The sequence below is a fragment of the Choristoneura fumiferana genome, chromosome 6 (genome assembly GCF_025370935.1).
Source record: "Choristoneura fumiferana chromosome 6, NRCan_CFum_1, whole genome shotgun sequence".
Classification (NCBI taxonomy): domain Eukaryota; kingdom Metazoa; phylum Arthropoda; class Insecta; order Lepidoptera; family Tortricidae; genus Choristoneura; species Choristoneura fumiferana.
Genome location: NC_133477.1, coordinates 15,467,891 through 15,484,657, shown reverse-complemented (window position 1 = coordinate 15,484,657; position 16,767 = coordinate 15,467,891). Strand labels below are relative to the sequence as shown.

The 16,767-nt window shown below is 37.9% G+C and overlaps 1 protein-coding gene and 1 pseudogene across 1 annotated transcript; both read right to left on the bottom strand.

The window, feature by feature from the left end:
- Positions 1-342, bottom strand: part of LOC141428719 (alpha-(1,3)-fucosyltransferase C-like) — a 3,739-nt pseudogene extending 3,397 nt beyond the window's left edge.
- A 1,448-nt stretch (positions 343-1,790) lies between these two features.
- LOC141429182 (alpha-(1,3)-fucosyltransferase C-like) lies at positions 1,791-13,607 on the bottom strand (the record flags this gene model as incomplete). The annotated part of the gene is given in 2 exon segments (XM_074089438.1): positions 1,791-2,538; positions 12,422-13,607. Coding segments are annotated over 2 exon segments (1,236 nt in total). The 5' UTR covers positions 13,363-13,607.
- Between the last annotated feature and the right edge of the window lie 3,160 nt (positions 13,608-16,767).

Sequence of the window (16,767 nt, the reverse complement as noted above, 5' to 3'; positions counted from 1 at the left end):
CAAAGTAACACCAGTCATGCATGGCCAGATTTACAGTCTTTATTTTGTCATAATCTCAAAACTGATTCGTCATAAGTATTCCAGTAAATCACTCATCTATTCAACATGATAAACCAGTAGAAAATTACAATTTAATCTTTCACTATCTGAAATTAAATTTTAGTTAGATAAATACAAAAGTATGACCAAAGCACTGAAATCTTCAATCAGTTCTCGATTAGTCACATTTGCGTAGTTGAAAATAATACGCAATAACCTGATGAGCACTTGTTGCAGTTGTGATGATGTTTCATGTTCCATGAACTGGTATGGATCCAGACCAGACAAGAGGCCATAATTCATAATAAAGGATCTTAAATAAAAGCTTAATTGTTGATACTGTAACTCGGGATACAGTATTTTATCTTGGAAGGCAGCATGCAAACTATACATTTTCCGGGATAACAGCTATCCTATATCCTTTTTGACGTTCGTGCCGAAAATATCACGATCCCAGAATAGCACATTTTTAATTGTAGCTTACCAGATTTTCGTTGCAGCATATAACAAAATCTAAGATTACTAAAGAAAGTATTTTTTATGGTGGAATTTATCTAATTTTTAACCGACTTCAAAAAAAAGAGGAGTTTATTTTGGTTGTATTTTTTTATGTTTGTTACCTCAGAACTCCGTCATTTATGAACCGATACCAATTTTTTTTTTCGGTCGTCTAGGAATGCTTCAAATTAAGTCCCATAAGCACGAAATCAGGATCTGATGATTAGAACCTAAGGAAATCGAGGGAACTCTTCAAATATTGTAGGGACACCTATACTAATTTCGATATATTTAGTAGTAGCTCGTAAGTACATTTGCTCTTGAAAATCATCATTTGGTGAAGTGGAACTGATGATGAAGACAACATTTCACTAACGGAGCGACTACTCAATAACAAGTACCTCAAGGGTTGAATTTCAATTACTTTTTCTTTTCTAAAAACAGAAACTCAAACTACTTACGTAATAATATACTTCCATACAAAATTTCATCTAAATTTACTATCGAACTACTCATGATTTACAGATTAGAGAATATAGCATAATCTCTAAATCATGAAATACCGGCGTTTTATGACTATGTACCTAGGAGTTTCCTGATATGCCGGATTTTACAATCGGGCAATGACGTAATAAATACGAATCTAAAAGAAGTTTTTATCCTCCTTCTGTCCTCAGGCATAAGATGACATGACATGTCTCTCTGGAAAAATATATTGGATGTGGTGTGTTCCATACATCCAGCATAGTGAGAATCTTATTGGAACTTAAATAATGCAAACATCAAATAATAAAATAAACATTTACTGTAGGTACTGAATGAAAATAACATTGTTCATAAATTAAAAATTATTATGTAATAGTGAGGTCCAGACTCAATTAGAACCCGGCAAGACTATGCGCGATCGGAGATGAGGCCAGCATTTTTAATACATTACGGGTGTCTCGGTCACATGTACAGTCGAATAAATTTAATCATGAACCAGGGTGGATCTTTTGTGCTACTAATGCCATGTTGAGATCTCATACTTTTGTCAAGGAAATCATTGTGAAATTGATTATTAAAAGTTACATAAGGCAGGGCACCCGGGGCATTCACAACGCCCCCACAGTAGAAGTTTGAAAAAAAGAATACAAATTTGAACGAGTGTTAAATGGTAAATAAAAACGATTGTGTAACAGGGGAGGCTTAGGCTCCATTTCCACTAGAGATGTGCTGTGCGAGTGCAAGGGTTATGTGAATTAAGCGTTTCTATTGCTCACAACGCATCCTCTGACAATATCTCTGATTGAAATGCAGCCTTAAGGCTCTGATTTCATTGGTCGATAACTCTGTCGATATACAGCGTACGATGTCTTCCCGCAAATGGTATATTGAGTAGTGAAACTTATAAGTTAATAACTCCTTCAACATACAGCGTGCGGTTTCTTCCCGCAGACGGCATATCGACTAGTGAAACTCGAATGCAGGCCATATGGCATGCTTTATACAAATTTACCATACAACGCATGCGGGCCCTATTGACCAATGAAAATGGTTCCCCGAATGCGGGCCCTGTGGCATACGTTAAGAAAATCTCCCGTACCCGCATGCGAGCGTTGGTCGATCCAATGAAACTGAGCCTTCAATAATTAAGCCCTTTTGGTTTGAAAATTAAAAAAAGTAGTAGCCTGGTTCTTCCCACTAGCCTCTACAGGGGTAGCTATTCAAGAAATAGGAGTGTCCTCTTGAGATTGACAGTCGCCCGGTACATTCCACCATTTTCTGAAATCCTTGTACACCGTCTTTTTACTCATCAGCTCTTCATCATGCAGCATTTCGCACAATTTACAAAGTCCATCAGTATCTGGTGACTCTTCTCTAGCATGGTAAGAATAGTGGTTGTGCCATTTGAAGAAACTGTAGTACCTTTCCTTGTCATTTATTATGTCTACCATCTCTTTCGCCAACGCCTTGGGGTTCAATTTACGGCCGTCGAGGTAAATCCCATCTGGCATAAATCTGAAAAGTGTGAAACAGAAATATTTTACTACACTTATTATATCTATTATACAATTATTTTATTCCGGTATCTCATGCCGCCTGACCCTTCCCTCCTAAATGAGTGACTTAATTTATGAATGTCCCCTTATATGTAAAATATGGGCTGCGTTTGTATATGTATGTATACAGGAACTTAGTTTGTTTATTAGCTAGACAACGAAAATTAAGTGGCAGTTGTATTACATAGTTCTGTCGGTACTTTTTCCACTTAAGCCAATCAATAGATTTAGATGAATTTTGGTATAGATATAGTTTAACACTCTGCGAAGCGCATACAGTGCCGGCTTTGGAGGGGGGCAACCGGGACGGCTCAACTTAACCACTTAATTTGAATACCTTTATCGATCTAAAGGAAAACTACAGCGTATTAATTTTTGCAGATTTATCTCGTAGAAGTGACTATGAGGATTCTATGTCTAACAAATGCGACCTGTCCTTTTGTCGCTTGTCGTATCTAAAACGGTGCCAAAGGCACGACTCGCCCGGGGCGTCTAGATGACCAAGGCAGGCCCGGGGGGCTACTAGGAAATTCAGAAGTCGAAGTTCGTATTGTACCCTCCCTCTTACTCTCGTGTTAAATATTATTTAAGCGTCAGTGGGACGGCAAGATACTAAGTTCGAATTTTGCACTTCGTAGTATAAAGGGCAAATAAGGTAAGCTTATCCTGGTATTTAAAGCATTTTTTTGCAATGAAATTTCAATACGAACTATAATTTTGCTACTCCACGACCACATCACATGTGCAGGATAGCTACTTAAATGTAACACATATATTTTTCACGCAAAACCTATCTCGGAGTACATAAAACAATTTTTAACCCGTTAAGTCCAGTCCAGTCGTTGATATTACAAGAACGTAATTCGAATCAAACTGAACACTTGCGTTTTGTTTTCATGATACTTCTTTTACTTTAACGCCAATGGGTTTAATTGACTCCAATTTAATTTAGTTCAGGGCCAATTTCGGGCCACGTAGTAACCTTCGACTTCCTCAACTACAACATTTTTATACTTCGTTTTTGTTTAGCTTTAGAAATATTGTAAACAATCTTGACGAGTCTTTTTATTGAAAAACGTTTTTAAAAAACTATTAATATTACGTATGATACCAAAAGAATATAAATGATCAAAATAACCTTGCTAATTGTTACATATTTGCTGTGACTTATTTTTCAGAAGTGTTTTTAAATAAAAAGACACGTCAAGATCGCTTACCTTCTTTGTAATGCTAAAAAACTGGACGGGACTAAAATACTGGATACTGAGACTGGATATGAACCCTATTCGTAAGTCCACGTCTAATTGGAAAGTACTTTTTTTATAATTCTAGCTTTGTATACAAACTATCTCTACCCTCTGGCAAAAGATATCATCTCTTCTTAGATAATGTTCTAATATTGTAAAAAATAGCTTTTCCAGTTAATGAGGGCAACTGATTCTTTAAATTGGAGAAAGATTTTACCGCGTGTAATTGGCTACCCCAAGCACAATTGGAACAGCATAGTTCTGCAACGCTAGCAGCAGCTTTTCAGTCACGATATTTTCGCTAGACGGATTCTTCAACGCAAGGTAAAAATAGTATTTCTTCTCTATCATTTGCAGACAGCTCACGTTTTTCAAATCGCAATTCATACCTCCATCGCAGCGTCTATATATGTCAACCTCTAATTCATATTGTTTCAATTCAAACTGTAATTTTTTTACAAAAGTTTCCCTGTCCAAATTTTGACAATCCGAAACTATACAAGCGGCTGCCTTTGCTTTATTGTTTAACTTTCTTTTCAATTCATCATCAATAGTTTTCATTGAAATTGCGTCCATCCAATGCATAGTTTTATTTGGACCAATTACTTTGCCCTCTTCGTTTCTAATCCTAAGGTACCCATAAGCATAATCCGAGTCAAACTGGTACGTCCAGGTCCAATTAAAAAAACCATCAAATCTATCATCACATATAGGATAGGTTGTATGCTCTACGCTTAAAAACACATACTTTTGACGAGGACTTCTAGCATTTGGTGTCTGCGTATACTGAAATATTAAACTGGATCCATGGAAAACAATTGCATCAAAATCTGCAACACTTCTCAACATGTTCCTATTGCTAGTGAGATAGCAATCATTAATTTTACATCTGTGCTTAAAGAAAATACTTTGACCCTCATCCCAGAAGGGAAGATGTTGTTGTGGTTTCACCCATTTTAATTGACAGTTTGTTCTATAGATACGTTCCATGTTACTGGAATCTTTTTCTGTTCATACCTGTATTGGAATTGACATGCTACTGCATATACCCACCCTAATGTTACCAAAACAGTTCCTATGTATACCAATATATCAAACTGATGAAAAAGCCACAACTCTATAATTTTAACTGTCCGAGACATTTCAGTTGTTGGTAGTGTTTCTAAAGAAACGGAAATTTCAATAGATTTACATTCAAATAATTTATTGAAAGCGATACTTTGTCGTGCATGAAGACATACGTGGGTCGTACATACTATGCAGGTGTCTTGCACTTATAGTTTCGGAGTAGCTTATTATGTTTTAGATCCTTTAGTCACATTCAGTAAAAAAAAATCTAAATTTCATTCCTGTATTATTATGATTTAGGAACTACCTAGAGGTAAATGACTGACAGTGTCATTGCGACAAGATGATGTTTTTCCTAATGGTTACAGACTGACCAATTTATCTTGAATTGAAAAAGTTTTTATGCCGTTCGCAGATAAGTTGGTCAGATACTGCTTATGGCCGAGGCTAAAACCGCCGCGGTTTTTAACTGCGTGACTTTGTAAATCAAGAGTAAACTAATGCAAGCGGCCACACTGGCGGTTTTTTGTATAAAAAAGTCACGCGGTTCAAAACCGCGGCGGTTTAGCAGTAGTGCAGCCTCCGCCTAGTTATAAAGAAATGTAGACCATAGAAAAGAATGAACAATACAACTGCTAACATAATTGAAGGAATAATACAATTTAAATACTCTTTTTCAGGCATAATACATAAGTATGTACACAAAGTAATATATGTATGTAGCGACCATATATATGTATGTACACAAATATTCAGCCTTGCTAAATTTACAGAATGGATGATTTTGAATGTGGTCTTAGGGTATACTCGTATTTAGCCAGCTTCACGGTGGAAAGTGTAAAAGTAATATTGAAAGGAGAGTAAGAGCTGGTAACATAGTGAATGGAGCGTTTCACACCTTTATGTATAGCCAGAAAATCTCCAAAAGACCTTGTCTGGCTGTGCATAGCGGTGTGCTAGTACCAACACTCATGTATGGAGTGAAAGTAGGGTTGTGGCAGAATAGGCATCAGAGTAGAATAAATGCGGTAGAAATGAGAGCGTTTAGAAGTAGGAATTAAGATGTGAAATTGAGTGACAGAATTAGAAATAGTGCGATAAGGGAACGTTGTGGTGTAAATTAAGGTATAGTCACACAGATTGAGAAAGGGATGCTTGGATGGTTTGGGCATGTTGAGAGAATGAATGAAAACCGATTGACTAGGCAGATCTATAAGACGAGCGTGAACGGGAAGTTTGGAAGAGGAAGGCTTAGACGAACGTACCACGATCAGATCGAGGACGTTCTGAAGAAAGGTTGGGTCAGGAGTACTCTAAACCGACGTGCATGCATGAAAAGATTGATGAATGTAGAGGAAGCGAAAGTTGTATGCCAGGATCGTAGCAAGCGAAAGGATGTAGTCTCTACCTACCCCGTTGGGAAAGAGGCGTGATTTTATGTATGTATGTATGTATATCTACGGTGAAGGAAAATATTGGTGACCTGCAAAAAGCTGCGAAGTAATTCAATGGAGTGAAGTTTCCAATACGCACTGGCCCTGGGTGGGAACTGCGGTCCAAGCCGTCTACGTAGAAGTGGGGCGTTATATGAGCTGGGATAGATGAATAGATGGAATGTTTGAAGTTGATACCGTCATTGGATTCACATCTCTGATTCAAAAATTCTTGCTACCTTTCGACCCGAAGCATAGTAAGCTCGTAACTGACACTGAGTACCATTATTGCAATATATATTTCATGATTTCACAATTTTCTTCATTCGGTAACGTTTTCAGTAGCTCCATAATACTCCAAACTTTTTAACTTATACAACTGAACTTTCCTGTGCCAATCAACTAATGATGTCCACGACGCGTATATGACAAGGATCATCAGAAGTATAATCACGTGAACCATTCTAATGAGAAACACATTTTGAAAGCTTAGTCTATTTGATGCATTTATATTCATCGCAGTAAATGTACATGTATTTTTTCGTGACAAGCACTATGATCGACAGCACGCCAATGTCACCTTTCATGATATTTGTATTGTCACACACAGGAAAGCCAGTTATGCCAGTTGGCAAGCGCCGACAAACGCACAGGAAGCATCATATATGTTAGAGTATGTAAAGGCTATTTCCATCTTAAGGTTGTTGCACACGTAACCGCGTGGCACCGGATCGGCGCCGCCTCAACTCAAGCCGTCTAGTATTTGTTGTAAGAAATTCCATACTGTAACGCACACATATCGGCATCGGAATAGCAATGCCTCGCCTCGGCACAAGCTAGTAATCCGCAAGCGGCGCGCGGGCAACTTGTTTCTTTCTTTCTTTCAGTCATCGAGCTTACATTTGTTGGCACTTACCAAACATGTGGATGCGATAGGATTTGCCCTTATTAATAAGGTCGGTCAAAAAACTTGTACAAGATTTATTAAATAATATTTTTCCATCGTATTTCGTCAAATTACCTCGCTTCCTCAATTACCTTCAATAAACTTCAATAATCAAAACAACAGCTACATCGTAATACGTCTTATGTTGTTGTCATGTCAGCGTACCATCTGTTGTTGTCAGTGCACCGTCCGGTCTGGATGCCTCCGCATGACATAACTCCTCAATGGGTATACACAATGGTTAAAATGTAGTTTAATGACAATGCAAGTACAGTCAACAAAATGTACAGCCAGCAAAAAAGCTCGCATTAAAAATGTTTTTTTTAACCAAACGACCAAACTTATACATGTGGCTGGACGTGATGAAAACTTGACTATTTTTAGTTAACATAGGCATAACATACTTTTATCCCCGCGAACTTGTATAGTCCCCGTTGGACAAAGAAAAATTTGTGGGCAACAAATAATAATATTTACCGCAAATACTTCGCTTCTCCAAACACTACTGGTATAACATTATGTTGTAACGCGAACAACAGTTTTTCAGTAACATAATCTTCAGCAAAATAATTCTCTAGCGCAAGATAAAAGAAGTAATCTTTCTCAATTATTTTCAAACAATCAGTCATGTTTTCCCGAGGACATATTTTATCACCACCTTCACCAAAAATATCTAATTTCAGATTGTACCTTGTTAGCTCGGAACGTAACTCCACAGCAAAATCCTCTCTTCCACTTAATGATCTGATATTAGAAACAAACCAAGCAGCCGTTATATTTTTTGTTAGTAAGCGTTTTCTGAATTGAAGAATACAATTAAAATCCGTCGCCCGCGACGCGTGCAGTTAGCGCTGCTCATACTATTTTTCAACTGGAGTCCATCCGCTCCGTGCATACCGCGTCAGCTAGCGTAGGCCCTAAGCCCTAAAGTTACATTTACCGTGTGTAATTTGCTCCTCCAAAAACTACTGGTATTGCATAATACTGTAAAGCCCATAACAGTTTTTCTGTGACGTAATCATCAGCAAATGAATTCTCGAGAGCAAGGTAGAAGTAGTAATCTCTCTCAATCATTTTCAAACAATCTTTCATTTTATCCCGTGGACACTTGTGTGTACCACAATCACCAAAAACATGCAAGTTCAGATTATAATTTTTTAATTCATAATGTAACTGTTCGGCAAACTCCTGTCTCTTACTTAACGCATTGCAATTTGAAGCGAACCAAACAACTGTTTTATTTTTAGTTTTTAAACGTTCTCTTAAAGTATCATTAATAGGTTTCATAAAATCCGCTTGAATCCAATTCATATTTCGTTTTGGACCAATTATATCTCCATTTATATTTCTGACTACAACATAACCAGAAGGCAATACAGAATCCAGTTTGTAAGTCCATGTCCAGTTGAATAAACCATCATATGCTTCATCGCATAATGGAAAGTACTTGGCAGACTCCAAACTCACGTAAACGTATTTTTGGTGTATACTCCGGTTTTCTAGACGAGGAAAAGTTCTTGCTATTTCAGGAATAAGAAAAGCTATAGCATCAAAGTCTGCAATACTTTTCAAGAACAATTCATCTCGGGTTAAGTAGCAATTATTTGATTTGCACTTCCTCTTATTGAATTCTTCTTGGCCTGTTTCCCAATTAATAAATGATACTGCATCTCCATTCCAGTTCAATACGTATTTCATCCCTGGTGTTTTAGTTAAAACGCTATCATTGATTGATTTCACCAACACAACGGACCAATTAAAATATAAAGAAATTATTGCAATTGCCAGTAAAATAATGTACTTTTTGCTACACTTTAACTTCATAATTGTGCGTAGGTACTTTTTATGAGATTGGAATCAATATTTTGATTTTGATTAGTAGCTGTCGCGAGTGCGGAGCACAGCGATGACGTCCAACATCTTTTCACCGCTGGCAACCCTACAAGGAAGTAGCGCATCTATGGTGAGTAAATTGGATCTAGTCTATGGTAATCAAATCTCGATATTCGAAATCCATAACAAAGACCATATAACCGCTACGTTTTAACTTTACTGGCTTTCACATGGGGAACACAGAACTGTGCTGGCGAGCTTATCAAGGCTCTTCCTACGAAGCAGGAAACCACATGGGCTGGTTTCCCTAAAGCTGAGTATTCTCCACTTCCTATAATTTGCCTAACTGTTTATCACTTTCAGGTGACTTGAACTCATAACGTAACTAGCCCGTCCGGCCACTGGCCTCATTTCCTGGTACCAATCATCATCATCATCATCCCAGCCTATATACGTCCCACTGCTGGCACAGGCCTCCTCTCAGAACAAGAGGGCTTGGGCCATAGTTCCACGCAGTGCGGATTGGAACTTCACACACAACATTGAATTGCTTCGCAGGTTTGTGCAGGTTTCCTCACGATGTTTCCTTCACCGCAAAGCTCGTGGTAAATTTCAAATGTAATTCCGCACATGAATTTCGAAAACTCAGAGGTGCGAGCCGGGTTTGAACCCACGACCCTCTGCTTGAGAGGCGATAGGTCAAACCACTAGGCCACACGGCTTTTCTGGTACCAATCCCTCCACGAGAAATATAGAATGATTGTCCCCTTAATCTAAGAGTTCGTGATGAGACCTACGTTTAACGGCAGCCCGTGCGGCGTTAATGCCTTGAGTGTGCCTGACGAGGCTGATATGATGTAACGGCAGCCCGTGGGGCGTTAATGCGCCTTAGGAGGCTAGTGCATATCGGCAGCCCATGCGGCGTTAATGCCTTGAGTGTGCCTAGCGAGGCTGAGATGTAACGGCAGCCCGTGGGGCGTTAATGCTAAGGGCCTTTAGAGGCTAGTGTGTAACGGCAGCCCGTGGGGCGTTAATGCCAAGGGCCTTAGGAGGCTAGTGCATATCGGCAGCCCATGCGGCGTTAATGCCTTGAGTGTGCCTAGCGAGGCTGAGATGATGTAACGGCAGCCCGTGGGGCGTTAATGCCAAGGGCCTTTAGAGGCTAGTGTGTATCGGCAGCCCGTGCGGCGTTAATGCCAGTGTGTCTGATGAATGTGTATGATCCCCAGGATATTACTAAAGGGCTACCACCGACCTACGAAGATTATTGTTATCTCCCTGGCTCACGGGGTTCTTAACTTGTATCTCTCATTACTATGACTCACATAACTTCCCAAAGGACTTCTCGAGATGCTCAGTGATAACGGTCATGTCATAGATTCCTTAAAACTACAGGTGGTGCGCCGGAACCCCGCAGGCGTGGCCTATCCTGCGAAGGGAGCGAGTCTACCGAGGGCGATAGACGTTGGGACCCCTAGGCGAGGAATAGAGGATCAAGATAAGATTCAAACATCTTTACCTCATTCCATCGCGACGCCTGTCATATTCATAAATTACTCTATAAACACGTATAAACTGTAGTTACATCATTTCCCATAAAGACGAGCGTTCGCAACAGTAGCGTTTAAACTGACTAGTAAATTAAGTAGTAAGTTTTGATGAATATTTACTAAATGTACATTCTATCCGTATTACTTGAAATCGAATAAATTGAGTTATTATTAGCTGAAATAAAGTTATGTAATTTTAAGGGCGAGTAGGAACGCATGACACAGGAAATAGAAAAATTAAGGTTAGGAATAAAGACTTAGATCTAGGAACAATTTGTAACTTAAAAAAAACTATTGTAAGCTGAGACGCTTTGATAAAACTTAATCTATTTCTACAGCCTGAAAATAAATTAAAATTCCACTTCTTTGTGACACATGGTGACACACCTGTGACTATTTTGTGACATTGTTGACACCTAACATGCACCTAACTAAAAAATACATAAATTGGAACATAGAACCTCCTCCTTTTTTGAAGTCGGTTAACAAACAACAACGATCGTTTTTAATGTCTAAGGTTTTACCCAACAGCTACCAGAAAGCAGTTTTGTGATCTAAATCATTTTTTCAACGAGCCCATAAATTTGTTCCAAAAATGGTTTTGCTTTAAAACTGAAATTCAGGAGATTGGGGTGTAGTAAGGCCTTCAATAAAATCACTATGTGTCATACACAAAATGTGTACCAGCCCCCCAGACTAAATTAAACGCAACTAATTTAAACGGATGCCGTGGTGGTCGAGTGGTTTGACCTATGGCCTCTGAAGCAGAGGATCGTGGAATCCCGGCTCGCACCTCTGAGTTTTTTGGAATTCATGTGCGAAATTACATTTGAAATTTACCACGAGCTTTACAATGAAGGAAAACATCGTGAGGAAACCTGCACAAACCTGCGAAGCAATTCAATGGTGTGTGTGAAGTTCCCAATCCGCACTGGGCCCGCGTGGGCCTCTCATTCCGAGGGGAGGCCTGTGCCCAGCAGTGGGACGTATATAGGCTGGGATGAGATGAGAGATGAGAATTTAAACGTGTTATTGTTATGATATCCAATTTTGTTTTTCATGTCTATATTTTGAACTTTTTGTTGCACATAAGGGCTTCTGCTAACTCCTATGGGTGCACTTGGCGCCCGCGCGTCGTGCTGTTTCAATGGGTTTCAATAGTGCAAAGACCCGTCTCACGCAGCGCTGCACTATTAGAATGATGTCATGGAACAAGCAGAGTTAGCGGAGGCCCTAAATTAATAACTTATTGAGATAATCATTCAAAAAGGAAAAGTTTTGTAATAATCTAATCAACTTAGAAAACTAGGAAAAATCAGACAGTCATTTCAAATTTCGATATCTCAAAATGGCTGAACCAATATTAACGAAACATAACTAAGATCCATCGCAAGAAAAATTGCTTTCAATTAAAAAAACCGCATCGAAATCGGTCCATCTGTTTGAGAACTACAACGCCACAGACAAACAGACATTAGTGTCAAACTTATATCACCCCTCTTTTTTCGTCGGCGGTTGAAAATGCAAATAACAAGTGAGTGCCTATTTTTATATTTATATTTATTTCATTTTAGCACAGTAAGGGCCTACGATAACTGGCGCAGGTGCACGAAACGGGTGCACGCCTGCGGGTGCAGTACAATTAAAATCCGTCGCCCGCGACGCGTGCAGTTAGCGCTGCTCATACTATTTTCAACTGGAGTCCATCCGCTCCGTGCATACCGCGTCAGCTAGCGTAGGCCCTAAGCCCTAAAGTTACACTTACCGTGTGTAATTTGCTCCTCCAAAAACTACTGGTATTGCATAATACTGTAAAGCCCATAACAGTTTTTCTGTGACGTAATCATCAGCAAATGAATTCTCGAGAGCAAGGTAGAAGTAGTAATCTCTCTCAATCATTTTCAAACAATCTTTCATTTTATCCCGTGGACACTTGTGTTTACCACAATCACCAAAAACATGCAAGTTCAGATTATATTTTTTTAATTCAAAATGTAACTGTTCGGCAAACTCCTGTCTCTTACTTAACGCATTGCAATTTGAAGCGAACCAAACAACTGTTTTATTTTTAGTTTTTAAACGTTCTCTTAAAGTATCATTAACAGGTTCCATTAAATCCACATCAATCCATTTCATATTTTGCTTCGGACCAATGAAGTCTCCATGAATATTTTTAACCGCTATGTATTCGTAGGGTACATCAGAATCAAGTTTGTAAGTCCACGTCCAATTAAAGTAGCCATCGAATTTTTTATTACAAACTGGGTAGTTATGGGAAGACTCTATGCTCACGAACACATATTTTTGATTTGTACTTCTATGCTTCGAGCTAAGGACATTCACGCGTTTCCTAAGGCTTTTATGACGGGGTTCAATTTCAGGACCATGAAATGCCACAAGATCAAACTCTGTGATGTTCCAAAACCACCTGTCCGGCGTCACAAAACATTTGTTGACTTTACACTTTCTTCTTATGAACTCATCTTGTCCGTGACCCCATAATTTAAACGGTATTGTACTTGAAAGCGTCCACTGCAATATATATTTCATCCCAGGTTTCTTCAGTGAAATATGTTTTATATATTTTGATATTAACTTATCTGTAGCAAATTCTTCGTGTTTCGGTGTAAATAATAGCCAGTAAAAATACAATACAAAAGTTCCTACTATCAATATACGTAACAGAACTGACCGATTTATCTTCATATTCAAGTCAAAATGCTCACAAGTATGCTAACACTTATCACAACACAAATTGACGGTCCAGTGGGTGAGCTCTTTCTGATAAGTCACGTAATGAGATTATGCCTATAGCTAGTAATAAACGGTACATTTAGCAGGTACTTTGAGATCAGTTATCATTCAAACGATACTTGCGTGAGTGAAGTTCTGAAAACAACTCAGTGATGCGGTAAATATCAACAAAACGATGAGTGTCTGAGATCACCTAACAATAATCTTATAAAATATATTGTCAAGATTGAAAATATATAAACATAGTCAGATATCCTTTAAAATATCCATCAATTTAATTAATGTTTAAGAAAAAATCTCGATATCATAATGTAAATATTACCAAACCGCGTACTGACACAATGATATTATATGTTAGTACTGACATAAGGGAATGATCATCTGTCACTGACTTTTTTTTATTTGGCTCGCGCAGACGCAGGCTCGCGCCGTTTGTGTTGCCACGGATGAGAAACGAAACCAAATTTTGTACAAAAATATCTGAACACGCTTCTACGCCGTTAACAATAAAGTGGTGTTTACATATTTTTGATCAAATTTTTGCTTAGATGTTTAAGAAATCGACTGGTCAAGAGCAAAGATATCGACACGGCCAAAGTTACAAAAATATGTATACACGACCTTAATGTTAAGTCAAACTGGCAGGTCTGTCTGGCTTTTACGTTTGAGGACCAGGCAACCCTACATATGTAAGTTGGGTGACAATGTAAATAAAGTCAATAAAAAGAACAATCAGGAAAAAAAGTTTTTATCAAAAAACATTTTTTTTAATACAAACCAACACAAACTTATTTATTACAGTGGTTCCCTTTATCTTGCATAATATCAATTCTCCGAAATACACTTCGCATAACCAGTATCACATATTTTTTTTTAGCCGAATGATACTTTTGCATAATCATATACTTAGCATAATTATTAGTTCGAATAATAGTCATTTCTCAGAATATTAAATAGCAGAACACTGTTTCGCCGAATATAACTCTGCAGAATATATAGCAGAACATTAGTATCGCCGATTTTTATATGGCATAATGGCATAGCAAAAGACTACTTTCGAGCATTGCATTTCTACGGAATTTTAAATAGTGCTAACCTTAACGTGGCATAATGAGATAGCTAAAGGAACGAACAGCTACCATTAGAATGGGTTAAGATTAAATTAAAGCCAGCAGTACAAGCGTGCAGAGACAGGAGCAGACGAAGCGCCAGAACATAACAGCAGCTACATAAATATGTTGGATTAGATTCGAACAGCGACCACATAAGCGCGCGAGCCGAGCGAGCGAAGCGAGCGTACCGCCGTAACAGCCGGGGAAGCGCCTGAATCTTACTACTGCTAATAAAGGTTATGTTTATACGGAACTACAATTAAAACAACACTGGGGTGTTTTTAGCGCTTCAATTACTTTGAGATATAATCTTTCTGTGTAATAACTATTCGAACATATAAATTTTATTCTCATCGTTTTTATGCCATACTTATTAATATTTTGCTTTACAAAATTATGAAAAATGATAGTACTTATGCAAAAAAATATATGCAAAAAGTATTTCGGTGATATGGTGATTCTGCTCATATCAGGGTTGTTATGGGAAACGAAAGTATGATATTCGATTTTATGCAACAATTTAGTGAATCTTATTACAGAGATAAACAAGCATTCTAAATCAATTAAGACGGAAAATAGTCAAATTATTTTCAATTTACTCTGTAGAAAGATTTGCTATCGATGAAGCCATAAACGTACGTAATAGAAAATTAGCATTTTTAATTGCTCACCATTTTTAATTCATTTGCAGTAAAAAAAAATCGTCAAAATACGAAATACAATGCAAATGTTAATCTCAAGAATACACGATTTTACCCCAATATGAAGGCTGCAAATTATAACCAGACCACCAGACGACCAGATAGCCTAGTGGTTAGAGAACCTGACTACGAAGCTTGAGGTCCCGGGTTCGATTCCCGTGTCGGGGCAAATAATTGTATGAAAAATACGAATGTTTGTTCTCGGGCCTTGGGTGTTTAATATGTATTTAAGTATGTATTTATCTATGAACTAAAATAATTTCCTTGCTCACCCGCGACCTTACGATAGCTAAGCTTATGCTTATGTATCTATCTATATAATTATATTTATCCGTTGCTTAGTACCCATAACACAAGCTTTGCTAAGCTTACTTTGGGACTAGGGCAATTGGTGTGTATTGTCCCGTGATATTTATTTATTATTATTATCTAACTAATATTGTAAATGCGAAAGTTTGTAGTCTGAGGGGATAAAGATAATCGAACTTTACGCAGACGGAGTCGCGGGCAATAGGCCAGTATATTCATAAAAATAAATAAATGTAAATATCATAGGACAATTGACTCCAATTGACCTAGTCCCAAACTAAGCAAAGCTTGTACTATGGATGCTAGCAACGGATAAACATAGGTAGGTACTTATACAGATAAATACATACTTAGGTAAATACATATTAAACATCCAAGACCCGAGAGCAAACATCTGTATGATTCATACAAATATCAGCCCGGCCCGGGATCGAACCCGGGACCTCAAGCTTCGTAGTCAGGTTCTCTAACCACTTGGCCATCCTGCCATCAAAACCACATAAATTTACTGAAAAATATTAAACACTTTACCTCATCAACTTATAAAAGTTCAAAAACCACCTGACATTGTCATTTCAAAGTTTCATATCTCAAAAACGGCTAAAATGATTTGAATGAAACATAGCTAAAAACCACTGCATGGAAATTCGCTTTCACGTAAAAAACCGCATCAAAATCAACCCATTCCTTTGAGAGCTACGATGCCACAGATAGACGGACAGATATTTATTCATTCAATATAATTATAACATCATAAGATACATAAATATAAAGTTACAAGAATTTACATTAATAACAATAAAAATAAATAAATAAGGTAAATATGTTAAGACTTAAGGTCTGTAAGAACTACTCTTAAAGTTTATGATGGTAACAATAATACATACCTAGGTTTCATTTCAACTGATAAGAAAAGGTCATATACATGTTTTACTCAAAGGGTGAATAGGTATGACCTGTGGGTATGCCTGAGCTAAGCCCTGTGAAACCGACGTTTGAAATAACACATTTGGGCTTAATTTCTCGACGGTAATTAATACGATGAATTAAATAAAACCAGGTAATTAGGAGTTGAAAATGAATGTGGGTATAAAAACAGTAATTTTGTGTCATTGAGTGGGAAATGGACCAGTAACAAGAAGATCCATCCTTATGCTGTTAATCTGTTGTTGTTTTTGATGACCGGATGGCTAAGTGGTTAGAGAACCTGACTACTGGTTAGAGAATTTGACTAC